Raw genomic sequence first — 26787 nt, 5'->3', positions numbered from 1 at the left:
CAGGGGCAGAGGCAGGGGGTCAGGCTGTGTCCGCACTGCCAGGTTGCCCGGGGGCTTTGTCCAGCGGGGGACAGCAGCACGGTGATGCTGGGCGAGGAGGCCTGGGGTCCCGAGGGCCAGCTGTGGACCATGGCTGCCGCCGGCCGCCCTCCTGCTTGTGTCCGATGCTGCCGCCGGCCGTGCCCGAGGCTGGGCTGGGGTCCCCTTCCAGGGGCCCCTCTGGGCGCTTGCCGAGGGAGGGAGGGAGGGGGCTTGTTTCCTTTCCTTGGCCGCATCTGGGAAATCCAGAGTGGGCCGGGCCTCCTGGGTGGGAGCTGTGGTGGCAGGAACCCTGGGGTGCCGGCATCCGCCAGGTCAGGGGCAGCTGTGGCCAAGAGAAAGCAGCCAAGCCGGGACCATCATCAGACTGGACGGGCGGGCGGCCTGGGCCCTGCCGGGGGCTGACCGGGCTCCCTGGCTTCTCCCTGGCTGCAGAGACCCCGGCGAGGGCAGAGACGCCGTTGGCTCGCCCTGCGCCTGCACGCGTGGGTCTGGGGCAGCGGTTCCTCCTTGCCCGGGGAGCAGGGACTGTGTGGATGGGGCCCCCAGCCCCAGCCTCGGGCCAGCCCAGGGCGGGTTCATCGGCTGCTGCTGCCCAGGAGTGGGGAGGGGGCAGAATCGGGGTGGGGGGTGCTGTGGGAGCAGTGCCCTTGCGCTGTCTTCCCAAACCCTCCCCGGCCTGAGATGTCCGCCTGTGGCCCTCCAAGGAGGGAAAGCTTCCTCTGTCTATGTGGACGGTTGCCTGCTGTCCCCGTCCGTGTTCTCCTGGACCCGCGTACCGACTTCCCTGGCGGCTGCACGCCATCTATTTTTAAGGCCTTCCTTTTGGGCTGTTTTGCTTCCTGCAAACACTGCCCGCCCCGTCACTGGCTACGTCCTCCTCCGGGTCTTGAGTCTGCCTCCCTCTACCTGGCCCCAGAGTCTCTCTTCACCAGGGAGACCGCAGACCACGCCCCTGGGTGCCCGCTGGGGGGGGGGGGGCATGAGACTCCAGCCCTTGGCTGAGGCCGCCGTGTTAACTCCTTCCTGCCTGCCTGGCTGGGGCACCAGGGCAGACAGCTGAGGTCAGGGAGGTGGGACTGACAGGGGTAGGGCCCAAGGTGGGCTGGCCACACCCACCCTCGGGGGCACGCCCAGCCTGCCGCACACCGTGCCTGTGCCTGGTGCTACCTTGTTGTCGCCTTGGTTCCTGTGGGTGACGCTGGGAGACTCAGAGAAGTGTGCTGTGGGCGTGGCACACGCTGCTGTCCCCGCCCGCCTGGAGGGGCTCCCCAGCCCAGGGGCCGCCCTTTAGCTCCTGGAATTGTCTTCTGCACCCTGGGTGTCCTACGTCCCCAGACCTGGTCCCGCCTTTGTGGCAGCCATGGGACCACTGGCCGACTCTTCTGTCTCCCTTGCTCCAGTGGACGGCACCGCCACCGCCTCAGATGGGAGGTCCCCCTGGCCAGACTGGCGCCCTGCCCAGCTGCCTGACTGCTCCTGGTCCTGAAAGGGGTGTGGGGAGGTCAGCTGCTTCCCCGGAGCCCATGGGCCGCTGGGGGTGGGGCTTCCCTGAGCCCTCAGAGCAGGGAACAGGGCCCGGCCTCCCTGGCGCCGTCTCTCTGGGTTCCCTGGCCCCTGACCCGGCCCTGGGGCAGCCCTGTTTGTTCAGGGACAGGCTGAGCCTCGTTGCGCTGGAGGAGACTGGCCTGACCAGGGCCGGCATTCCTGGAGCCGGAGCCGGAGCTTGACCCCGTGCGGGCCGCAGCTGCGGGGCCCCTCCTGCGGGAGCCCCACATGGCTTTGTTTTGACCTTGGTCTCGCATTTCTCCGCAAGACATTTGTCCTGGGCTTTGAGGCCTAAGGTTGCACCAGGAAGTGCTCGATCCGGTTTCAGGGCCGGGAGAGTTTTGCAGCAGCCTGCGGTCAGAGCCGAGCCTTAACAATGGTCCCTTGTGCGGCCACACATTCCTCCCTAAACAGGCCCAGACCCAGGCCTCGGCTGCTCAGCCCCGGTGGGCACCGCGGGAAGCTCTGCACTGCGGGGCGGGGGGGGGGTGCTAGTTAGGGGCCCCCGGCCTGGGCCTTGGGGGCAGCAGGGGACTGGGCATTATTTCCCATCGTGCCGGGTTACCCACCCTACCCCCCAGCTTGTTCGCAGCAAGGTGCGCTTTGCACAAACAGCGCTGAGTGTTTTATCCCCTGAATGTCTCAAGCAGGCCGCGTGCAGTGCTGGCGGCAGGAACACCCACCATGGTCCCAGCCGAGGGTCATTTCCCCTCGGCGCGGGCGTGTGCCTGCGTGTGCCCGTGTGCAGGCTGCACATGTGTGTGGGACGTGGGGTTCGGATCTTCGCATGCATCCTGTGTCCTGCTGTTTTTACTTCGTATTTGGGCATTTCTCATCCTCCGATGTGTGGTTCTGACGACCATGCAGGACTTCGGCAGAAACCCAGCTGGTGGCCGTGGCCGTGGTTCTAGCCTGCTCATCCATCTCTCTGCTTCTGATCAAATTCTTGGGAGTGAGTCCCAGGGGCCAGGGACGGCTTCGGGCAGCAGGCGGGGTCTGATCCGGGCTTTATGGGTTTGACTTCACAGAGCAGGGGGCCGTGGGCTGCCCGGTGGGGTTGGCTGTGTCTCCCCCTCCCAGGGCCAGTGCAGACCGTCTCCATACTCCAGCCCTGTGTTGCTCAGGCACAGAAGTCCCCTCTGGGTGCCCTTTGGTTGTGTTGACTTCCTGTGGACAGGGGAGGAAGCTGCCCAGTGCTTGCCCCACTGCGCGGGTGAAGGGCCCATCGGCCAGTGACCGCCAGCTGGTCCCCCAACCCGATGTGCATCTCACATCCACTCGTGGCACACTCAGGACTGCTGGCTTCCGTGGCCGCCCACAGACCCCCTTGGCTGCTGCTCCCCTGCAGGGAAGGGAGATGAGTCAAGTGGAAAACACCTGTCCCCGTGGGGTGGGGGAGGGGCATCTCTGGAGGCGTCCACCCCGGCAAGGGGCCAGCTGTGAGTGCAGGCGCTGGGGAACCTGGTGGATTGTGGGGGAGAGGCTGAGGCCTAATGGTTTCCAGGCAGGCGCTCTAGGGGCGGCAGCCGTACCCAGAGCTCCCCTCGCGAAGCCTGCCTGGGACGCCATCTCACCACTGCCAAGTGTTCCCATGGGACTCTGCCACATTACTCCCTGGACGGCTGCTCCCACCATCTGGGGGTCTGGGTGATTCCAAGAAGGAATGGGGGGTGGGACTGGGTGGGGAGCAGGGTGACCTGGGTCGGGGGAGGGCCTCCCCCTCCACCCTCGGCCGCTGGGCAGAGGCCAGGGGTGAGGCTGGGGGGCGGGGCCCATCCCTGGGCCGCCTGCAGTGAAAAACCCACTCCTGGCTTTGGAGAATTTTCTGGAAGCCCCAAGGGAGGGCTGGAGAGTGGGCTCAGGGCCCTGGGGTCCTGCTCGGTTCCCCAGGGCCCAGATGCTCTCCACAGCTCATCAGGTGGTCAGGAGATGCTGGAGGAGCCCTGGGGGCTGCGGGGGCCGGGACAGCTCTGGGAAGAGGCTGGAGGGAGCCTGGTGGGTGGGGGTGTGGTGTTTGATGGGGCGGGCGCAAGCGGGGGCCTCTTCATCCAGCTGCGACTCGTGTCTGGGAAGGCGGATGCCCCCAGGACCGAGCAGTGGCCGCCCCCGTGGGCAGGGCTCCCTTGGGGGACCAGTCCTCTGAGGTCGTCCCAGTGGGGGTGGGGTGGTGCTGGACAGCAAGCTTGTCCAGATGACAGTGCCAGGCGGTGAGGACAGTGGCCTGAGAGGCGGGTGTGCTGTGAAAGCACAGGGTGGCTGGGGAGAGCACGCATGTATGTCCACACGCGTGTGTGTTGTGTGAGGCCAAGGTGAGGGGAGTGGGCCACGCAGAGGTCTGAAGGAAGAGAGGCCCCAGCCAGGGAGAGGGCCCCTTTGTTCCAGAATGCTCCGTGTGTATGTGCACACGCGTGTGGGTCTGGTTGGAGCTGCTCACTGCGTGTGGCCCATAGCCGCCACCAGGAGCACGAACCAGCGGGGCCTTTGCCTCAGTGTGGGGTCACCGGTGGGGGTGCTGCCAGGTGGGACTCCCAGGGTGGGGTCTCCTGCGTGGCCTGGTCAAACCTGGGAAAGGCGTTCACCGGTCTGGGCTCTGTTCTCCAACTCAGCCATGAGGACCTGTGCCGAAGGTGGGCAGGGAGAAGCCCCCCAACTTGGGAGGGGTCTCAGGACAGAGAGGCAGCACTTGGCGGTTCCAGCAGTGGGCTGGAGGCAGGGGTGCACCCGATCACCCCCCCAGAGGGAGCCACACGAGGATGCAGTGTGGGCACCAAGTGTTGGGCTGTGGGCAGGGCCAGCAACTCTGACCTTGCCCGAGGGTGCAGCTCTGTTGACGGCCCCTTGGTGGGCAGGGGGGTTGGCACCTCCCTGGTACCCAGGCTCAGGATACCGCACCCCCAGCCGGCGTGCATCACCCAGCATCGTCACAGGCTGCACCTGCAGGCAGCGCAGCCCGGGGGTGCGATTTTGGGGACTGTGGGGCTCAAGAGGGGCTCATTTGGCCTCGTGCCCACAGCTACAGATCAGGAACTGCCGCATGCCAGTCGGGTTTCCCGACTCCTGTGACGTCAGCTCTGGCCACCGTGACCTGTGTTCCTGCAGGGCACTGAGCAGCAGGTGCCCTGAACAGGGCACGCGGTGACTCCCTTTCTGTGGCCTGGGGGGCAGTTGAGCTTTGATGACCCAGGGTTTTATCCCTTCCCCTGCCCACCAAGGAGCACCGCCCAGGGTTCAGAGCGGGTCCCCCAAGTCCTGGGGCCCAGGTATCAGGGATGTGGCCCTCCTCCCCTCCGCCCTCCCCTGCTCCTGAGGCACACGCCCCGGCCACCCGCCTCTTGGCCGCCCCCGGCCTCTGGTCTCTTCAGGGAGTCTCTGGCCGTGGGCAGGACGAGGGCTGTGTTTGCCTTTGGAGGAGAGAACCCTGGAAGGAGGGGCTGCTGGAAAGCTGTGGCTGGGCGCTGGGGTGCAGCTGCTGGCGCTTGTCCCTGTGCACGGGGGGGGGGGGACACTTGGGAGAGGGCCGGGGAAGGTCTGCCACGTGGGCCGCGGGGCCCGAGCAGCTGGTTCTCGTTGGCGTGTGGTTGCTGGGATTGTGGGCATGGCACTGCCTCGGAGGGAGTGATCCCGGCCGAGATGGCAGCGTGGCCGGCAGGAAACGCCGGGCTCCAGGGTGGGTGTGGGGGGCGGAGGTCCCGGAGCTCAGACCAGGCTGGGGCCTGTGAGTGCAGCCTGAGCCGGGGCCCTGGGCGGTCAGCTGGTGGAGCCTGGCCGCCTCCGTCTGGCTCTGCCTCTTTAACTCTCAGCCTCAGTAACCCCCTCCCCCAGCCCGCCTCAGTTTCCCACGTGTAACCAGGGGCGTAATCATGTTCTTTAAGTCACCAGATCGTTGCGGGGTGGGGGGAGGGCAGGTGTGGCTGGGCACAGCAGACACCCAGCGTCAGCCGTTGGTGTTCGGGTTGATTTGCTGTTGCCATGTGGTTGTGATTCTGGTTGGGGGGCGGGGATCATGGTCATCTCGCCGCCTGTGTGCCGGGGCTGGAGGTGAGGGATAAGGAAGCCACAGCAAGGGGGAATCAGAGGTTCCCCGGGAGCCAGAGCCTCGTGCAGATGGAGCCGTGCCGTCACCCTCACGCCGTGGTGGTGACAGGATGGGGGAGGCGGCGTCCTTGCCGCCAGCCTCAGGATGGTGCCTTAGGACCGCAAGTCCCCCGGGGCCCCGGCTGTGCGCCCCAGCTGTCGTTCTGCGGGAGGGCAGCACCCCCGAGTGCCCGCTGGCTGGCCACTCACCACGGCCTCTTTGTTTTTCAGCCTTGAAAAGATCTTTTGAGGTCGAGGAGGTCGAGACGCCCAATTCCACTCCGCCCCGGAGGGTCCAGACTCCCCTGCTCCGGGCCACCGTGGCCAGCTCCACCCAGAAATTCCAGGACCTGGGCGTGAGGAACTCGGAGCCCGGAGCCCGCCATGGAGACTCCCTGAGCCAGCGCTCGCCCAAGGCGTCCCTGCGCAGGGTGGAGCTGTCGGGGCCCAAGGCCGCCGAGCCCGTGTCCCGGCGCACGGAGCTCTCCATCGACATCTCGTCCAAGCAGGTGGAGAACTCCAGCGCCGCCGCCGGGCCGGCCCGGTTCGGGCTCAAGCGGGCCGAAGCGCTGGGCCACAAGACGCCGGAGCCCGCCCCGCGGAGAACGGAGATCACCATCGGGAAGCCCCAGGAGGCCGCTCACCGCAGGATGGAGCCCCCTGCCTCCAAGGTCCCCGAGGTGCCCACTACCGACGCAGCCCCCAGGAGGGTGGAGATCCAGGTGCCCAAGCCGGCTGAGGCGCCCGCGTCCCCTGTCCCGCCCCAGATGCTGGAGAATTCAGAGCCCGCCCCCGGGGCCCCACTGCAGAGCAGGCTGGAGCCCAAGCCCCAGCTGACGGCTGAGGCCCCGCCCCGGAACCAGGAAGGTGAGTGGCAGAGGCCGGGGTCCTCCCCGTGTTGTTGGGGGGCTTGGCTGCGGGGTTTCCAGGGGAAACGCCACACGTGGGTGGGGGAGCAGCTAGCATACAGGGCCGGGGACGTTGGGGCCTCTGTCCCCTGGTGACACCAAAGGGGACTTGAGTGAGCCTTGGCAAAGGATCTTGGGGTGCAGGGGCCCCTTTGCTGGTCAGCGTGGCTCCGGCAGGACCTCTTCGGTGTGGGATGTCGAGGGCCTGGCTCGGGGAACCAGGAGTGGTACAAGAACCCGGCTGGCTTGTAGGGGGTGGGGAGAGGCCTTGGGCAGACCGGCTTGCCCACGCTGGGGGCTGCCTGGGAGGGGCCTATGCCACTCCTGAGTTGTTTCGTTGAGGCTCCTCCTCTTCCTCTTCCTCCTCCCCCTCCTCCCTCTCTCTCATACCCCCCCCCCCCGTCACCACCACCCTGGAGGGGAGGCTGGGACCAGAGCAGGAGCACTAGGATTCTCACCGGGAGCACCCGCCAAGGGGCCTGGGTCATCCCCGTGGGACGCTGCAGCCTGCAGAGCTGGCCTCCCTCCCTCCACCGAGCAGGGGTGCTGCTCCGTGGGCCCTAAGGTCCAGCCTGGGTCCCCCGAAAACTGGGTCTCAATTATGGGCAGGGGACTTAGAAGTACTTTCTGAGTTGAACAAATAAGAACATCCTTTTTTTTTTTTTTTTTTTTTTTTTTTTTTAAGATGATGTATGTATTGATTTGAAAGGCAGAGGGACAGAGAGAGGGGGAGAGAAAGAGAGAAATCTTCCAGCCGCTGGTTCACTCCCCAAATAGCCACAGTGGAGCCAGGAGCCAGGAACTCCATCTGGGTCTCCCACATGGGTGCAGGGGCCCAGGCGCTTGGGCCATCTTCCACTGCTTTCCCAGGCCATAGCAGGGAGCGGGATAGGAAGTGGAGCAGCCGGGACTCGAACCAGCAGTCTCATATGAGATGGCAGCATCACAATCAGAGTTGTTATTTACTGTTTTATTTTTTTTAATTGTGATGAAATATACCTACCATAAAATAGACCATTTTGGCCATTTAATAACATTTTGAGAGGCAGAGACAGAGAGCGAGCTCCCATCCGCTGGTTCATTCTCTGAACACCCATGAGGTCTGAGCCTCCATCCAGGTCTCCCACGTGGAGGGGCCCAGTCGCTCGAGCCGTCACCTGCTGCCTCCCGGGGTGTGCGCTGGCAGCGGCCGGAGGCAGCCGTTGAATGAAGGCACCGTGGGCTGCAGGCATCGTAGGCGCTGGGCTAAAGCCCCACTTCCCTTTTTAGGAATTTTTAAGTGTGCAGCTGAGTGGTATTACAAACATTCACGTGGTTGTGCAACCATCACCAGCATCCGTCTCTGAAACTCTCCCACCCGCCCTGAAGCTCTGGCCCCACGGTTCCCACTTCCCTCTCCCTCCTCGCCCCACAGCCTGCCCCCACTTTCTGTCTCCGTGAGCTGGGCCCCTCTGGGGACTTGGTTTAAGTGGAATCCCGCGGCGTGCGTCCTTGTCTGATTAGCTCCTGGCGCTGAGCAAATGCAGGGTGCTCAAGTCTGGCCGTGTCGCGGCAGGTGCCGGGATCCCCTTCCTCTGTTCCGGGGAGAGAAGACTCGTTGTCAGTCCACTCCTCGTTGACGGACGGACGCTTGGGCTGCTCCACCCTCTGGCTTTCGTGAATAGCATGCGGTGCACTTCTCTCTTCCTTTGTGGCTGAGAGTTTCCAGTGGTCAGCGGAATCGGGGGCTGGGGACTGGAGGGGGTGGGGCGTGGAGAGCATCGCTCCCCTTATTTGCTGGATGTGGTGCCTACGTCCCCTCCCGCTCATGTCTGCCTCAGCAGGTCGGGGGTCTGGTACCACGATGGCATCAGGACGCAGGTGTGGGCAGTTTGCAGAGCGGTTTGCTCTTCTGTGGGTCCAGGACCTCCGTGGGACACGGTGTTCACACTCGGCTGAATCCAGGGGCCGGGGGTCACTGGAGGTGGCCCTGGCCCTAGGGGATGGGCATGGGACTTCCGCTCAGGGAGGCAGTGCCAGGGGACACGCAGGAGCATCTCTCTCTGTGGTCACCTCGACTCTTGCTCCTGAGGTCCCCCTGGGGTCAGATCACACCGCCCTCGGCTCCGCCGCCCAGCCCCTGGGCTTCTCCCTCCCAGAGGGTGTGTGGGCTGTGGCTTGTCTCTACCGCAGGGCTGTGGGTGCCACGCAGGCTCTCCCGGGGCCCCAGCTGAGCTGCTGCTCCTGGGCTGACCCCCTAGAGCCCAGCCCTGCTGAGGTCACAGCCCCACCCAGCCCCACACCCCTCTGCCCTTGCTCTGTGTTCTCTTGATCGCCGGCGTCTTTCCCCACAGCCCCTCTGCCCTGACCTCCTGCCCCCGCCCTGGCCATCTTCACAGCATTGCTTAGTGCCTTCCTGGAAGCCCAGCATCCCCTGACTCCCGGGAGGTGTTGCATCCTCCTGTGAGCCACCTCCTGTTTGGCTGGGTTAAATTATCTGTGCCGCTGGAACCTTGTTTGCTCTACTAGGCTTTTTCAGGTTACAAGGATACAGATCCCTTAAGTTGCAGAAGGGCCGCAATTAGACACGGAGCAACATTTTGCTACATAGTTGCATTCTTCAGAGACTGCTCATACCCCTCCCCCGCCACCTCACTCTGGGCTCCGGAGGGCGGGGCTGCTGTCCGCCCTGTGAGGAATCCCCTCACACAGCCAGCCAGTGACCTGGGAGAATGTCACAGAAGGCCTTGCGGAGGAGGTGGAGCTGGGTCTTTGGTGGCTCCGCCGGCACGCCCCCAGCGACCGAGCCGGTGCTTCCCCGGGCACCTTCACCCCAGAGGCACCAGGTGTCTGAACCACAGGTTGATGTCGTCACCCTGTCGTCCGCGTGTGGGCCAGGTTGCTTATGCAGAGTGCCTGGCAAGCTGTCAGCATTTTGGGAAGAATGGGGACCCAGAGCCCTGTGCTGGGTTCCTGGGCTCAGCGCCCTCGCCAGTCTTCTCCTGGAAGGGTCCTTGGGGTCCTCCCTGGTCCTCTCGGATTCCCGGGAGGGGAGCCTCGCCTCCTCTCCCTGTGTTCTTTTCTTGCCTTTGCCTCCTACGTGGGTGACTTGGAGAGGGGCTGGGCTGGAGCACCCAGAAGCCAGCCTGCGAGGCGGGCTGCTGGCTCAGGTCTCCGGGAGCCACCTCCTCCAGCTGCACGGCACCACCGTCCAAGTTTCCCCGAGGCTGCCTTATAAGGCGGGCACGAGCCACACTGGGTGCTCCCTGGAGCCCGGCCGAGTTCTGGGCTGGGTCCCAGCCCCTGCTCTGAGCCGGCCCCCGGCCCCTCCCAGCTCAGTCTCCCAGGGAGCTGAGGGGGGAGTGGTCAGCGCTCTGGGGTCCGGGCCCTGCAGGGGGGTGTCAGTTCCTCCCTGCGGCACAGTGGGCAGACTCAGTGAGGGGCTCAGCAACGTTTCTGCTGCCTGAGAATGTTCTGGAAGTCCTTTCGGATGCAGGTGGAGGCTGAGGGGGTTGGGCCCCAAGCCCTGGTGGGTGGCATGGCTCTTGCCCGGGAGGTCTGTGCCAGGCCCCGGGTCCAGGGCTGGGGACGGGAGAGGCCGCAGGTGCAAGGGGGGTGGTGTTAGTCCACGTTGGTGGCTCCCTGGGGACCCAGGCAGAGGCAGGGGGAGGGCTGCTGGGGAGCTGGGCCCATGGAGGGGACGTGCCAGGCCCACGCTGGCAGGAAGGAGTGTTCCAGAAACTCTGGGTGGGGATGGGAGTGGAATGGGGGGGGGGCTGCCGTGCGTTGAGGGGGAAGGCCCCATGGTGGAGGCCCCCATCCTGATGTACAGGACGTCCACACTGTGGGGGCCACTCCCGGTGGGGTTTGCCGCTCGTCTACCCGGTCATCCCTGGCACGGGGCGGGCGCCGGCGGGACCAGGCTGGTGTCTGATGAGGGAGCAGAGGACAGCCCCAGGTGCTGCTCCAGGCCCTTCCCTCGCAGGGTTCTCTTCTGTGGGGGGCCTCCCACTGGCTGCCCCCCCCGGGCGGCGCCTGCCTGGGCCCCTCCCACTGCCTCCACGGCCCGATCTTGCTCTTACGTTGGAATCAGGCCTGTCTCCCAATCTGAGATCAGACACGCTCCTCCTCTGAGCCTCCCTGGAGCTGCCCAAGTCCACGGCAGGAGGTCCCCCCCCGCCGGCACCAGGGTGTGTGTGGGGGACGGGAGGACCTCGAGGAGGGGTGGCCAGACCATGTGGGATCCTCCAGGGTGGAGGGCAGCGAGACCAGTGTTTTGGGCCCAGGACAAAGAGCTTCTCCCCGGGCCACCAGCAGCCCAGCTGTCTGCCAAGACCAGCGAGGGAGGGAGGATGGCCGGAATGCGGGAGCAGCTGCGGACTACCTTAAATAGAGCCGCGGGGCTGCAGCTGCCCAAGGCTGGACGTGGCTCCACCCACCGTGGCTTTGTGGGCCAGGCCTGGACACACGGCACTGGGTGAGGCAGACGGGGCTGACGGAGCAATGGTCTGTGTGTCCACTGCCGGGGGGTGTGGCCAGGCCGCTGGACAGAGGGCACGCTCAGCTCTGCAGGAGCATGGAGGCAGGCGGCCCTCGGGATGCCACGTGTTCCCCCGGCCCCATGTGCCCCCTGTGGCTGCACAGCTGAGAGCTTTGGGCTTGTGGTGAGCCCGGCAGGCGGCCCCCCAGGTCCCAGTTCACTTTGAACCCCGAACAGAGCTGTGGATGAAAGCTGAGTTGCTCTGGGGGCCGGCACTGTGGCTTAGTGGTTAAAGCCACCTGTGACGCTGGCAACCCTGGGCGCTGGTTCGAGTCCCGGCTGCTCCACTTGCAATCCAGCTTGCTGCTAATGTGCCTGGGAAAGCAGCAGAGGATGGCCCAAGTGCTTGGGCCCCTGTACTCGCGTGGGAGACCCAGAGGAAGCTCCAGGTGCCTGGCTTTGGCCTGGCCTGCTGCTGGGTGTTACAGCCCTCTGGGGAGTGAACCGTGGATGGAAGATCTCCTCTCTCTCTCTCTCTCTCTCTCTCTGAGTGACTTTCAAAACGAGTGACTTTTTTTTTTAAGAGTTGCTCTGGTGGAGGAGCACAGCTGAGCCCCCACCTTGGCCACCCCCGCCCCTGCCCACTGCTGCTGCTGGGAGCACCTCCTGGACCCCAGGGCTCTGAGGACCACAGCGTGGTGCTCCCTGGTCTCGTCCAGTGCAGGCCAGAGAGGGGAGGTGACTTGTCCGAGGTCACATGGCCACTTACACCACGCCCGGGTCAAGCTTGGGGAAGACCCTCCTCCTTCTGGCTGGCCCAGCCCACAACTTGGAACCAGAAGGGGCCTTGAAGACCCCGTTCCATCCCCCTGCTGCCAAGTGGCCACAGAGGTTCCACGGAAAAGGCAGAGGATGCTGGGACAATGTCCGGTCATTTTTTAAAAATTGTGTGTCTCAATTTACAGAAATGATGTATTTATTTATTTGAAAGTCAGAGTCATAGAGAGACAGAGGCAGAGAGAGAGGTCTTCCATCCACTGGTTCACTCCCCAGATGGTTGCAACGTTCAAAGCTGCCACCAATCCAGAGCCAGGAGCCAGGAGCTTCTTCCTGGTCTCCCACTCGGGTCCTGGGGCCCAAGCACTTGGGCCATCTTCTACTGCCTTCCCAGGCAGGAAGAGGAGCAGCTAGGACTCGAACCGGCGCCCATATGGGATGCAGGCACTGCAGGCGGCAGCCTTACCCTCCACGCCACAGCACCGGCCCTCAGTCAATTTTTAAAAAACATTTATTTATTTGAAAGGCAGAGTTATAGAGAGGGGGACAGACAGACAGAGTGGAGGGATATCCCATCAGCCAGGTTACTCCCGGAATGGACGCAACTTGTGGGGCTGGGCCAGGTAGAAGCCAGGAGCCCCTGGTCACTGTGAGACAACAGAAGGTGAAGACCACGTGACACTGGAGAAGCTGGCCTGTCACTCCCACTCCCCCACGGAGTGTGGACAGCCGGGGGTGTTTTGCTTGTGTCGTCATTTAGGGTCTGTGCTGAAGAGTCCGGGTTTCTGCAGCTGGCTTTTCATTTTTCCTGTGTCCAGGTTGAGCGTCCCTAGTGTGAAATCTGAAATCTGATGGATTTTCGGACGAGGGATGCTCAGTGGGTAAAGTCTGTGCAAATATTCCGCAACAACGAAAACTCTGTGATCTGCCCCTTGGTGGGGGAGGGTTAAGCCACCTGCACCGTGCCGTGTGTCCAGAACGTCTGTCTCCAAGCTGGGTCAGGGCGGGCATTGGCCCTGCCACTCTGGAGCACTTGCTCATGAGGGTGGGTGATGCAAGAGGCGTGGTGAACACCCTCCCACATATATTCGTGGCCGTGGGATGGGCCCTGCAACAGCTGGACCTGGGCCATGTTGCGGGCAGGACTCGGGGACCCACGCATTGGAGCCGTCACCTCCTGGCCCCCGGGTGCAGGTCCGCAGGAACTGGGGCCTGAGGCCAGGGGCTCTGGGAGGAGGTGCTGGGCTCCAAGCAGTGTCCCAGGCGCGGTGCCGAACGCCCACACCTGTGTGCCGGCTGGTGCCTGCATCCTCTCGCAGGAGTGCGCCCTGCGCTTCATCCAGGTGTGCTGTTCTGGAGGGAGCGTTGGCACTGGCATCGTCCGGTTCTCAGCCTGTGCCCCGGGTGAGGCAGAGCTCTGCCCGCCCAGCCGCCGCCTGTGCGATCGGTTTCCATGAGCTGGGATCCGGAGTCTGTGCAGACAGCCACGAGTGGGCGTGGCCGGGGCTGCGGGGTGACTGCGTGTGCAGGGTGAGTGCGCATGTGCCGCGTGGTGTCTGGGGTGTGGCATTGTGGGGGCGTGGCGATGCCGGGCATGACAGCATGGGGGCGTGGCCATGTGGGGGTGGGTTATAGCAGTGGTGGGGGTGTGTGTGTGTATGAGACAATGCCTGGGCGTGGTGGTATGGGAGAGTGGTGATTCATGATGGGGGGGCCATGACAGTGGTGTGTGTGTGTGTGTGTGTGTGTGAGAGAGAGAGACGATGTCTGGGTGTGGTGGTATGGGGGCGTGGCAATGCCTGGGTATGACAGCATGGGGGCGTGGCCTTGTGGGGGTGGGGTGGGTGGGGCGTGGCCATGCACTGGCCTGGTGGAGGGGGTGTGGCTATGCAGAGGTGTGTGTGTGTGTGTGTGTGTGTGTGTGTGAGATGATGCCTGGGTGTGGTGGTATGGGGCGTGGTGATTCGTGGGGGGTGCTGCGGCTGTGGCAGTGGTGGGGGTGTGGCAGTGTTGGGGTCAGGTGTGCTGTCTGGAACCTCATGCCTGTGGTGTGGGCTGACGTCTGTTCCGGCTTCCGTTGTGACCATCAGAGGAGTGACCCAGCAGATGGAAGACCTCTGTCTGTCTCTCTCTTTCTCTGTAACTCTGACTTTCAGATGAATAAGTAAATCTTTTTTAAAAATTTAAGTTTGATTTAAACACAAACCAGAAGGCACTGGTCATCCCCCATTCCAGTCGCCATGACCTGCCGTGTGAGGCTGGCCGGCCTGGCACGTGGGCTGGGCGTATGGGCCCCAGGTGGGCAGAGGCCGGGCTTCGGTTGCTGCTGGGCGGAGCCAGCAGCCCTGTGTGAGCAGAGCCTCGGCTCAGGGTTCTCTGGAAAGGCCTCCGTGCCAGGGGTGTTTATTCAAGACGTGTGGAGAGCTGTGCCAGGCCCCGTTCCAGCAGCAGGAGTTCTGGCCAGGACGGTGAGCAAACGTCTGCATGTGGATAAGAGACTGGCCCCAGCCCTGCACCTGCCTGGCCCTGGTGCTGCCTCTGGTTTCAGGGTCCAAACCTGCTGCGCGTTCAGGCCCCAAGAGGTGGGGTGGGCTGCACCTGCAGGAGGAGGCAGCAGGTGCCCCGTGTGGCCTGGGAATCTGCTGCTCACGTTTGGCACTGCATCGGGGCACCGCCCGTCCGAGTGGCGTGTGACGGGGAGGGCACGGCACCGGACACCGGGAATCCACAGGGAGCAGGAGGAGTGAAGGGGGCTCCAAGGTCCCCTCTGAGCAGCAGTGTGGTGGCCATGGCAGTGCCAGCTGTGGGCAGGGTGGAGGCGCTGGGAGCCAAGCCAGTCGTGGCGGGCTGGGGACAGCGAGACCCTCCAATTCTGCTCCCCTTAAAGCACAAGGAGTGGGCTCGTGGCTCCAGGGCAGCCCCACCCAACCTTGCGGCTCCCCAGTGGGTGGAGAGCAGCCCCAAGAGCGCCCCCTGCTGGCCAGGTGGCAGGCCTTCCACTTGGGTTCCTGTCTCCCTGTGGGAGTCCTAGTGGAAGTCTCTTCCAGTCCTGCCCTGCCCCAAAGACCAGGCTAAGACGGGGGACCCCAGCCGTGGGTGCCCAGGTGCACCGCGGGGGCCAGCTTCGGCCACACGCGCCGTGGGTGTGTGATGTCTCAGTTTGCTCAACTGTGCAACGGAGACCGCGCCGGCCCTCGCCTTGGGGGTTACGAGCCGGCACTGGTGTGGAGGTGGGATTGGGGCTCCCCTGCCTGCGTGGGAAGTCGGGCCGCACTGCCCTAGCCTGTGGAGTTGCTGGAACGAGGCCAGGGTGCCTGGACCACTGCGGTTCTGTCGGCTGTTCCTACCGAGCCAGGCGCACAGGGCTGTTTAACAGCTGCCAGGTTTGCTACTGTGGACTTCTGTGCCATGGGCCTCAAGGCCGGGAGCCCTTGGTGCGGGCGGGCGGGAGGGGGCGGGAGCGGGGCCAGACCCTGGCCCGGGGCGGCGGGGCCCCTCGGCAGGCGGGAGAGGCGGCTTCCCGTGCCGCCTGTGGCGTCCGGCTGCACTTCGGCCTCCTGCGGCTCTGAGCTGGGGCCGGCCCTGGCCCGTCCCCTGCCTGCCCGCGTGGCCTCCTGACCCGGCTGTGGAGCCGCTGGCCTCCAGCTTGGCTTTGATGGACCGCCGAGGGGGCCCCTCTGAGGTCCCCAGAGGCCACGCCAGAGCGTGGAAAAGACCCTTCTTGGGGTCACTGCCCGTGATCACTTGAGCCTCTGCTTCTGGGCCGGCCCGAGAGAGCCGGTGCGTGGGGCGAGTCTGGGCTCGGCGAGGCCTGTGGAAAGCTGACCGTGGAGGCCACAGCTGGGAGGACCGGCCCGGGAGCCCTGTCACCATCCCCAGGCCCACTTCCTGTCATCTGCCTGTCTCGTTCCTGGCAGGCAGGGTCAGGAGACCCTGGGGGTCCCTGTGGAGCACAGAGGGGCTGCTGTTTGAACAGAGGGGCTTGGGCTGGGCCGGGTTTTCCTGTGCCCCTCCCCCCTGGGGGGGCTGCCCATGCAGACCCAGCTTCCTGCTCACGGTCAGCAGCAGGGGCCGGCGACCTCGTGCAGACCCCTGCCCACACCCCCCAGGAAGGAAGAAGAGAAGGGGTCTCTCCGGAAGAGCCCCCCCACCCCAGCCCTTCCGTCTGGCGCCCTGCCCACCAAGCCGCTGACTAATGCTGCCCTGGGGCCTGCTGGGAAGGGATGGTGAGGCAGCAGGGCCCTGTCACCGCTCGGCTCGGGTTACAGGGGCTGAGGCCAGGCCCAGGAGCCACCGCGCCGCTGCCCACCTGCACTCCAGGCGGCAGGCTGAGCGTCCAGGAGGTGAGACACCACACTGGCGCTGGGAGCCTGGGTTTCCGGTGTGGGCCGGGCTGGGGGAGGATGCAGTGAGGGAGGAGCCAGGGCCGGGGAGGGGAGGAGGGAGGGGGTCCTTGGTGCCGGCTGTGTCCTCGGCCCCTCCCCCAGGCCTGTGTTTGAGTGTGTGTGTGTGTGTGTGTGTGAGAGAGAGAGGGAGAGAGGGAGGGAGGGAGGGAGGGAGGGAGGGAGGGAGGGAGGGAGGGAGGTGTGGTGTCCGTGGGGGGGATGCTTCCTTGGAGCCCACCTGGTCCTGGGCCACAGAGCAGCCCAGCGTTCCCGCCTGGCCCCTCACAGCAGCCCTGTGTCTCAGGGAGGGCCAGGCCGTCGGTCCAGCTGCACGGTGGGCCCTGGCTTTGCCCGGGGCGGGGCTGCCCCTTGCTGGGCACTCTGGACAGAGCATGGGAGGGCCAGGCTCTGGGGCCCGGTCCTTGCTTCCTCGTTCTTGTTGCCACTGCTCTCCACGGGTCCCCCGATGGGAAACAGCCCCCACCCCCGTGCCTTCCAGCCTTGGGACAGGTGAGGCCAGCGCTGGGTGACTCCGGGGAGACTGAGCCTCAGTGCCAGGGGCCACGTCCTCCCGTGAGTGGACATCCCTGTGGCCTGCCCTCCCCCTCCCGAGGCCTTGCCTGGCATCCCTCCCCACATGCCTGCAGCCACCTCCTGCCACAGGCACCTCCCCTTCCTTCCTGGTCCCCGCAGGTATACCCCCCCACCGGTGTTAGCCACACCCCCTTGAGGACAACACCAGCCTCCCCCTTGCCTCCTGCCTGCCCATTTTCCAGACTAGGAAATCAAGGCCCCCAGCCACACCCCTGAGGCCCCCCAGCTGTGTCTGGATGGGAACCCGGGGGAGTCTGGCTCCTGGGCTGCCCTCGGTGGTAGTGGGTGACAGCACGGCCCCCTGCTGGGCCCCTCCCAGAGCCTCTGGGAGTGTGCAGGATGGTCCCTTTGGTTCTTTGTCTGCAGGGCTCCCGAGACAAAGCAGAGGTTAGAAAGGAGAGGCCCCTCCCCCCCAGCTGCTGGTGGTGGGGGCGGTGGGAGCAGCCCAGCCCCTCTGTCTCATCCTTCCCTGCCTTCCTCCTCCTCTCCTGCCTTCCCCCTCCCCCCCAGGAGACAGGAAGTGTTTGGGCTGGGGGTGGGGTCTTGGTGGGAAGGGGATGTAGACTGGAGACCCCGACTGTTGCCTGCCTCTCTGCTTTGGAAGAGGGAACTGCGCGTCCCAGACCGCGCTGTGAGTGTGTGGGGGAGGGGTCTCGGGCTGGGGGCTCCTCTGCCTGCGTGGGAAGTCGGGCCGCACTGCCCTAGCCTGCGGAGTTGCTGGAACGAGGCCAGGGTGCCTGGACCACTGCAGTTCTGTCGGCTGTTCCTACCGAGCCAGGCGCACGGGGCTGTTTGGGTGCTACGCGCCGCCTGTGGATGAGGCAGGGGGGCCTGTCTGGGTGCTACGCGGTGGGGGAGGGGTGGCCCCAGCTTGCCCACGCTTTCCAGGTGCAGCCCAGCACAGGTGAGCCCCTGCCCTCAGGGGTGGGCGGCTCCATGCTCACGTCTCAGTGGAGACCTCGGGCTGTGTCCTGGGCCCGTGGCCATGGCCTGTCGCTGTGGACATCAGCAGGAGCCTCGGGTGCAGTTGGGGTCCTCCCCCTACCTTGGAGCCAGGCAGCTCAGCCAGGCCGGGAGTGATGGAGGGGCGTGGCTTCTAGGGAGGGCGGCGGTCAGCGCTGCCCATTTCCAGTCTCTGGGGGCCAGGCCCGAGGAGTTGAGGTTGGGGAGAGAGAGAGAGGGGCCGGGGGACCCTGGGGACCTGCTTTCCTAAGCCCAGGGCCTCCGCTTGCTCAGGGAGCCAGGCCGGTGGTCACCCTGGATAGGGACTGGGTCCCTGCGGCCAGCGTTCTGGAGCCAGGTCTTGGACAGCCCGAGGCCAGCAGCCTCCAGCGCCACCAAAGGCAGCCCCAGAAGCCGGGTAGTGAGCTGCCCGCTGCCCCCAGCTCCCCCCTGTCCCCCGGGAGCCTGGTCAGGACCATGCACCCCTGTGAGCGTGCCTGGGACCACCCTGCGCCAGCTGTCGGTGGGAGACAGACACACGCGGTGCCCCGTGACACTGAGCCATGCAGAGTGTTCTGGAATCTGGTGGCGACCCCACCCCTGCTCTCTGACCTTCGGAGGGGATTTGTCACCGGAAATGTCGCCCCTAAATGATGGAGGCGGTGTCCCCTTTTGGGGGTGGGAGCAGGGGCTGCCCGTTGCCCGTCAGCGCCGAGACCACGTGGCATGCGCCGAGCGCGCCCAAGCCTTCCCGGCAGCCTGCCCGCCCCCTCGCGTCCCCGCTGCAGGGGGAGCGTCCAGGGAGCCCGCTGACACATTTGGCCTCAATTTGTTTTTGAGGGGGAATGGAAGGAGAGAGTGAGTAAGAAGGCGGCCGGGGAGGTCAGGGGGAGGGGAGGAAAGAACCGGAAACTCCAAGCGTGTGCTGGCCGAGCAGGTGCCAGCCGTGAGGTCATCTGGAGGCCCCGGGCCTGGGCGCCTGCCCTTGGCTCCCTCTCCCCGACTCTGAGAGCTGAGTGGGCGTGGCCACTCCCGGCCCCTCTGAGCGCTTCACTCACCAGTGAGCTTAGGATGCGGCTCGAAAACTTAGGCACCGGTTGCTGTGGACACCGCAGAGAAGAAGGGGCCCAGGCACAGAGAGGTGCGGGGACTGGACCTGGGCCACAGCTGGAAGGGGCCGGCCAGCCTGGGAGCCTGGAGCTGTTTGGTGTCGGTGCCAGCTGGGTGGTGGGGGAGGGGCTCCAGGAGCACAGGGGCAGAGTCCAGCTCGCTCTGTCTCTGTGACTCAGTTGCTTTGTCTGTCAAATGGGCTGAAGCGTGTCGTCCTCACGTAAGAGGTTTTGGGGGGCGTGTGATGAGAAGCGTTGCCCGGGAGCCCCGGCACTGAGCACCCCGGCTCGTGCACACTCGGCCTCTGGACCTGGGAGCCCTGGGGACCCAGACCCCTGCTCACGTGGACTCTGGCCGGGGTAGCGAGGGCCTGCCCAGAGCTGGGTGACAATGAGGGACCCCAGCGGACGTCCAGCTCCCGCCACTGCAAAGCGGCCACGCCACCAGGGTGAGCGCTCGCTCCGACCCCTACCCCTGGGCTGTTCCTGGCGCCCTGCCCCGCACCAGTGAGCCGGGCCTGGGAAGATGGGCCCAGCTGTGGGAGGTCGGGCGTGCAGCACGCGGCGGCCTCTCAGGGGTGCAGGAAGCCGGGGCGGTGGCCCCCGGAAGCTTCTGAGCCTTGCTGGGAGGCCTCTCCTGCCTGCGGCTCCCGAGTCCCAGGGCGGATGTGACCCTGTGGCTGCGGTGGCTGCCATCTGGGGGCGCACTGTGCATCCGTGGGGGGCCTCGGCTGGCCCCATGCACCCCGGTGGGGCTGTGTCTGCACTGGTGAGCGGAGGCTCAGCCCGAGTCCCAGCCACTGCCTCTGACTTGGCCACCCTGGAAAAGCACAGCCTTCCTGCCCCCACCTCAGGGCTCTGCACGTGCGTGGGGGGCTCCGAAGAGGAAGCCCCCTGCCTCATGCACAGACATTTACCTTCGTGGAGCAAAGCCACATGAGGCTGGAGCTGGGCGCCACATGGCCCGGCCGTGTCCGACGCTGGCCGCCTGGCCCTGGACAGAGCTGGGCTCTGGGAAATGGGCGTGAGGCTCAGGAGACCAGGGCTGGGACGTGTGCACGGCCGAGGAGCCAGGCTGGTGTGACCCAGCTGTGAGTCTGGGTGGGCAGAGGGTGCTGGTCCCAGGAGCACCCGGTGTGGGGGCAGGGACGCCTTCCCAGACGGCGCCACATGGGCCTCCGGCCTCGCCACCGCAGGAGCTGCACCCACCCCGCTGCCTGGGCCCCAGGAGCGCCCCGTTCACACACACTCGGGAGCCTGCAGACGCTGTTTCCACATCGGGTCCTGGGTCCCACGCCCTGTCCCTCTGCGTGGGCCGTTGTCTGCAGAGCTGGCACCAGCCCAGGAACACTGTCCGTGGCCATGTGAAGGCGCAGGGGGGCCTGGGAGCCCAGGCATCTTTTACAATGAATTAATGCTTTTTTATTAGAGCGCGAGCGGGCAGGCCATCGGGGGAGCACACTGCCACCTGCTGGTGCGCTCCCCAAATGCCCACCACAGCTGGCCCTGGGCCAGGCGGAAGCCGGGAGTCTGGAACTCCGTCTGGGTCTCCTGGGTGGGTGCAGCACCTCCCACTGCTCTCCCAGGTGCGTCAGCAGGGAGCTGGAGCGGAAGTGGAGCTGGAACGTGCAAAGCCAGCCCTGCCGGGCAGCTTCCCAACAAAGAATCGGTTCAGGCCACACCCAGCTGCACCGTGTCCTGGGCACCTGCTGGTGAGGCGGCTCTTAGGGTCCTGCAGCAGGTGCTGCTCCTCCCATCCGGCCTCTGGTGTGCAGCCCCCTGCCCTGGCTGCTCCCAGAGCACACAGCCTCGTCCCCACCGCCGGCTGCTCATGTGGTTCCTTCTGTTATGGGAGGTCCCTCCCTGGCTCTTAGGGCTGCCTCACTCTGCTCCCTGGCCAGCCAAGGCGGCCCTGCTGTGCCATGCCCGGGGTGGCTGTGAGGTGTGCGTGGTACCCAGACTCCTGCCGTTTGCGGGTTCACATGCCTCCGCGGGGACAGGGAACGGTGGGCTGTGTCGTGAGTGCCTGTCCTGTCCTGGGTGCTGCCTGGTGCAGATCTGATGAACACTAAGGGAGTGCACAGGAGGAAGACTGCTTCCAGCTGCAGCCATCAGGGAGGGCTTCATGGAGGAGGTGGTGCCTGAAGGCCTTGGCTGGTGGGAGCTTTATCTCTATGCAGATGTTAGGCGAACAGAGGGGCGTAGGCCAGACTTTGCTGCTAAGTGGACCTGCCCACAGTTGGTGCTAAGGGGGAGTCACCGGCAGGCGATCCCCTGGCTCAGCCTGAGCAAAGACCAGAGGCAGGCAGGCCGTGGTCACTCCATTAGCACAGGGAACGACGGGCGGGGGTGTCTGTGGGGCACTGGTCCACACGGCCCGGGAAGGGGCCTCGCAGACCGCCCACCCTGGGGCCGAGCTGGGGCAGCCTGTGTTCCCCCGAACGGAGGGCCGGGGTGGGTTTCCCCTTTGCTGTGGGGATGCCCGCTCGCCTCCCGCAGCCTGGTGCGGCTACAGCTGCCGCCGGGCGCCCTGAGTGCTGTGTGGCTGCCTGAAGCACTGTGTTGAGAATGATTCTGAGGCCCCGGGGTGCAGGGCGACTCCCCCACCCCGGGCGTGGGAAAGACGGCAGCACCCGGGGTGTCGCACCTGCTGTCCCCACTGTGCGCTGCCTGCGGGGTCGCGATAGGGAACCTGCAGCTCCCCCCGGCGCAGGGCCGGGAGCAGGCGGGGGAGGCCTGGGCATGCGGGTGCACCGCAGGGGGTCCTCCGGGCCGGCTTGGGGTGTTTGTCAGCGCCCCCTCCTGGGGCCCCGCTGGCCTTACTGGTGTGACTCATGGTTCCCTGCTCCACCGTCAGTGCCCAGCAGGGAGCGGCCAGCTCGGCGCTGCCCACGCCTGTCCTGAGCCACAGGAGGCTGTGTCGCTGGGCTGCCGTCACACGGCAGGTGCCGGGCAGTGCTCCGGCTCAGGCCGGCCTCTGACCCCGGGGCCTCGCAGGGCCTGGGACAGGACACCAGCAAGGAAGCAGGCGGCCCTGTCGGCCCGGTGCCAGATGAACTGGTGACCGAAGCCAGAGTGCTTCTCGGGCCACACAGCGAGAGGGTGCTGGGGGCCTGAGGCTGCGTGGGTTTCGGGGGCTGCGGAGGCCATGGGGGAGGGTTCCCCACTGGTCAGAGCCATTTGTGAGCGCGTGAGCAGCACCTTATGTTATTTATTTAAAGGGCAGAGTGACAGAGAGAGAGAGACAGATCTTGCATCCCCTGGTTCACTCCCCAAATGGCCACAATGGCCGGGGCCGAGCCAGGCTGACACTGGCAGCCAGGAGCTCCTAATCTCCCGCGTGGATGCAGGGGCCCAGGCGCGTGGGGCGCCCTCTGTTGCTTTCACAGGCGCATTAGCAGGGAGCTGGATCAGGAGCGGAGCAGCTGGGACTTGAACCAGCGTTCTGATACGGGATGCTGGCGTCGCAGGTGGTGACTTAGCCGCCGCGCCACAGCGCCAGCCCCTCGGCACCTGCTCTGTGCCCAGCACCCGTGTGCGCTCCGGGCGGGCGCATTAGCCCCAGCTGTGATGCAAGAAGCCCACTCGGCCCACGGGCGTGAGCACCCTCGCCCCCTCCCCCTTCTCCGTGGCTCTGATTTCTGTGGTTTCCGTTCCTGCGCTCGGCTGCAGGCTGGAAATAGTAGCGTTGGTCCTGGCTCTTTGAAGGGAGACCAGGCTGCAGGGACTTCTGTTACAGGGACTTGTCACAGTTGTTGTGTTGTGTTCGTGGCTGCCACGAGGTTCCTAAGTGTGCCTTGTGAGCTACTGTGTTTGTTAACCATTAGCAGGGGTGTATGCATAGGGCGGGCGTAGAACATTTAGGGGTCGCTACCATCTGTGGCTGCAGCAGCCACGAGGGGTCTTGGAGCCGACCCCGGTCAGCTCAGGGGGACGACTGGGCTGCACTGGCGGTGTCCACAGAGGAGGGGGCCCCCCTTGCACCTGGGTGTGGGCGAGCCTGTTCACATGCATTTGAGTCTCTGATCTGTGAGCCCCAAAAACCCCCAGGGCTGAAGCTGGCTCTCGGTGGGGAGGGCTGGCCACAGGGCAGGGCTGGCCGGCCATGCCAGCGCCAGCGCCATCAGCACTCGGGCCTTCAGCCCTCACCGCCGGCTGGCTCCCGTGGGCTGCTGGTACATCCGTGTGCTGGCTCTTACAGGCGTCGAGATGTGGAAGTGACTGAACGCCTGGGCGGCAGATTGCTCGCCGATTGGCGGGGGCTGATCCGTGGTGGGGGCGTCAGGCCAGACCGGGAAGTTGGATTTCAGTTCTCAGGGCCGTGGTCTGGGGTCTGTTGGGGAACGGTCTCCTTCCTGGAGCCCGGGTTGGGAGAGGGTAAAGGCGCCGCCATGGGGACATCAGGCGGGGGTGGGGTTCAGGGGCTGATGGGCACCAGGTACTAGAGCTGGCGAGGCCTTCCTGCAGGGTTTGGTGCCCAGGTTCGCCCCCTGTACCAGGGATGCAGGGGCCATTAGGGTCCAGGAGCACCGGGCAGGGGTGCTCAGAGCCACGCAGGGCAGCCCTGGGGAGGTGGGCACCAGGCTTCTGGTCCGCACTGCATCCCGGGCCGTGGCACCTCCTCTGCAGTGCCCAGCCAGGACCACTTGCCCGCAGGCCCCGCTGTGTGGTGTCAGTGCGAGGGGGCCCTGTGGTTGTCAGGCCAGGGCTGTGCTGGGGCCCCCTGCAGCGGCTGGTGGCTGTCCACTCCGGGGTCTGCCCCAGGGTGCTGCCCAGGGTTCCCAGGAGGCCGGCCGGGCTGACTGGGAGAGGGGAGGCGGCCCATGGGCTTGAATGCTGGGGGACAGGTGTTCCGGAAGAGCCCTGCAGAGAAGGCTCACCCAGGCGGCCCCGCCCCAGCCGGAGTGGGGAGGGCGCTAGGGTGGGGCCAAGAGCCGACCATGCTGCAGAGGGAACCCAGCACGCTCAAGCTCGCCAGCTCCTTTGCCGAATTGCCGTGGGGACAGGTAGATGGTGGGCCCCATGTCTCTGGATCCACGGGTGGGTGGGGGGCTCGCAAGGAGCCGCGGGGGCTGTTTCTGGTGGAAGTGACCCTGGATCGCCCCAGGCAGAGGGAGTTGATGTCCAGCCTCACCTGTGGAGCAGGGGCCAGAGGAAGGTGACAGTGACTGTAGGGACAGGAACTGGCCCCAGCGAGGCCGCCCTCTCAGTCCCCATCTCCCCAGCACACCTCCGGCCGCCCTCCCCCCACCAGTCGGGGCTGGTCAGTAGGGGGCAGCTGCGGTCTCCTTTCTGGGCGAGGACTTGGCAGGTGGTGTTTCCAGCTCTGTCCCTGGAAGGCCTCTCCCGCCCACACCAGCAGCCCCACCCCCGGCCATGACATTTGTCCGGGTTGTCCCGATGCCCGCCGGGCGGTGGCTGACGTGGAGCCGTGTTGACACAAACCCTGGCTGAACCCGCTCGCTCCCTGCACCCAGCGGTGGTGCCGAGGCCGGGGGAAGTGACCTGGTTGTAGGGGTTCCTGGGGCACCCAGCACATGTCCTGCCCTGGCTCCTGGGCCCAGCCCTGGCTGTGGAGGAGAACCGGCTGATGGCTCCTCGGAACCGTGTGCCTGCGTGGCCGGGCGATGCCAGCAGGCGTGGGTGGAGCTGCCGCCGAACCTGAGCCTTCTGCTTGTGACAGAACAGACGTGACTAGGAAGAGGAAGGAAGCTGACCCGTCGTGGGTGCGTCTTGCGCGGATAAGCCCTGTTCGAGCTTTGGGGTCTTCTGGTTCTTTCTTCTTAATGCAGGTGATTTCTTTTAAAAAACTAAATGAGATCAGCTGTTTTGTGGACTCGTCTATACTCAGTACAAGTGGCTTGAAAAATAAGAAAAGCTGCAGCCAGCTACACTGGCGTTGGAGCACATGTTCGAGTCCCGGCTGCTCCTCTTGCGATCCAGCTCCCCGGAAGCAGCCCGAGTGCTTGGGCCCCTGCACCCATGTGGGCAACCCCGTGGAGCTCCAGGCTCCAGCTTCAGGCCTGGCCCAGCCCTGGCTGTTGTGACCATTAGTGAGTGAGCCAGTGGTGGAAGGCCTCTGTCTCTCTCTACACTGCCTTTCAAATAAAAAATCAAACCTTCAAAAAAAAGAGATGAGGTTGGACACCACGGTGCCGCTGGCCCTGGCTCAGGCTGTGTCTCTCCCAGTCTTGCCCAAGGCCGTGGGCTTGGAAGTGGGTGGGGGAGTTTCCAGCAGGGAGTGGCCTCCTGCAGCACTTCCCAGGCCTACCTGTGGGTGGCGTGAGTGAGCCAGAGCCTCGCCCCTGGAAATGGGGCTGAGGCCCCCTCTGTGCAGTAGGCTCCCGGAGGTCCCGGCTCAGAGACCGCGCCGAGGGCCAGCGGGCTTGTCCGGGCAAGGTGCATGGGGCGGCCGGTCGCAGCTCCCTGTCACCCTCATCCTTGTTGACTTCCTCTGCCACCATTCATTTGTTCATTCATTGATTCAGTTGGGGAGGGGCCCTGGGAGGGAGGTGAGGTTCCTGGGGACTGGGCCATCCGCTCTTCGGGGGAGGCAGCGGTGGTCTGGCTGCGGGGCCGGGGGCTGCTCAGCCCCCGTGGGGAGCAGCGCCGCGGGCAGGACTGCGGGATTTCGTGAGGACCCCGGGGACAGCTCGGGGCCGGCTTCGGTCGTCACCGAGGCTTGTCTTGGATCTCAGGACGCTGGCGCTGTGTGTGGAATGCTGTCCCTGGCTTGCTGATGGCCCAAACCGCAGCCCCTGGGGTCCCCACTCCAGAAGCGTCTGTCCCCCTCTGCTCCAACAAGGGGGCCGTGGGGGGCTGGGGGCGGGGTCTGGAGGCCTGTACAGGCGCGGCTCGCTCCAGGAGGAAACCCCTGCCCTACGCACAGGGGTCCCCGCCCTGCTGCCTTGGCCGCCGGCCTGCAGCTGCTGCACAAGGTACAAAAAACCCAACTCCAAGCTGCGTGAGCCCTGAGGCCTCCGTGTAGCCCAGAGAGACAGAGCGGAAGCCAGGCAGCTCGGGTGCTGGGAGGATGACCGTCCTGCCGTCCCCAGCACCCACGCCCTTGGGGACCAGGACCACGCACGGGGTCTGCTTTCCACGGAAGGCTCCCTGGGATGTGGCCACGCAGCCTGGTGGCGAGGCTGGCTCAGGCTCCCGGCTCGGCTCTGGTGCCCGGTAGCTGTGTGTTCTGGGGTACCGGGCAGCGTGCCGGGAGCAGTCACACGGGGTGCCGATGTCGGGTCTCCACTGCCTCACTCGTGTCGCAGGCTCTGTCCACTGCCCACAGACCCACGTTGTTCTGACAGCTGGCCCTGCACCTGCGACTGAGCAGGGACGCTCCATGGGTTCGGGCGACCATTTGTAGGGTGCCCCTGCAGGGCCTGGGATGCGGCCCCTTTGTTCCGACGGGCCTGACAGCGTCCTGACTTGGGGTGATGTTTGCTGTTGCAGGTGGGCAGGCTTGTGTGGAGCAGGCAGTGAAGACTGGGGGGTGGAGACAGAGTTCTGCTTTTTTTAGGATTTAATTTTGGGGGCTGGTGTTATGGCGTAGCGGGTGAAGCCACCGCCTGTGATGCCAGTATCCCGTATGGGTGCTGGTTCGAGCCTCAGCTGTTCCACTTCCAATGCAGCTCCCTGCTACTGCTCCTGAAAGCAGTGGAAGATGGCCCAAGTGCTTGGGCTTTGCCACTCATTTGGGAGAACCTTCCAGAAGCTCCTGGCTCCTGGCTCCAGCCTGGCCCGGCCCCAGCCATCGCCGCCATCTGGGAAGTGAACCAGCGGATGCAGGATCTTGATCTCGCCATCTTTTTTTTTTTTTTTTTTTTTAAGATTTTATATTTATTTGAGAGGTAGAGTTACAGACAGGGATAGAGAGAGAGAGAGAGAGAGAGGTCTTCCACCTGCTGGTTCACTCCCCAAATGGCCACAATGACAGGAGCTGCACTGAT

General features: G+C 65.3%; 1 protein-coding gene across 6 annotated transcripts in view; it reads left to right on the top strand.

The window, feature by feature from the left end:
• SEPTIN9 (septin 9) overlaps positions 1–26787 on the top strand; it is a 131368-nt gene that overhangs the window by 67887 nt on the left and 36694 nt on the right. For 5 of the 6 annotated variants that reach the window (XM_070059972.1, XM_070059970.1, XM_070059973.1 and 2 more), the window contains one exon: positions 5893–6528. In XM_070059972.1, coding sequence (XP_069916073.1) covers positions 5893–6528 — 636 coding nt within the window. Of the gene's footprint in view, positions 1–5892; positions 6529–16077; positions 16149–26787 lie in introns of those variants that run through there. The other variant, XM_070059975.1, reaches the window with a different exon arrangement.

The sequence above is a fragment of the Oryctolagus cuniculus genome, chromosome 17 (assembly GCF_964237555.1).
Source record: "Oryctolagus cuniculus chromosome 17, mOryCun1.1, whole genome shotgun sequence".
NCBI classification, from domain to species: Eukaryota; Metazoa; Chordata; class Mammalia; order Lagomorpha; family Leporidae; genus Oryctolagus; species Oryctolagus cuniculus.
This window is presented reverse-complemented; position numbering and strand designations above follow the sequence as displayed.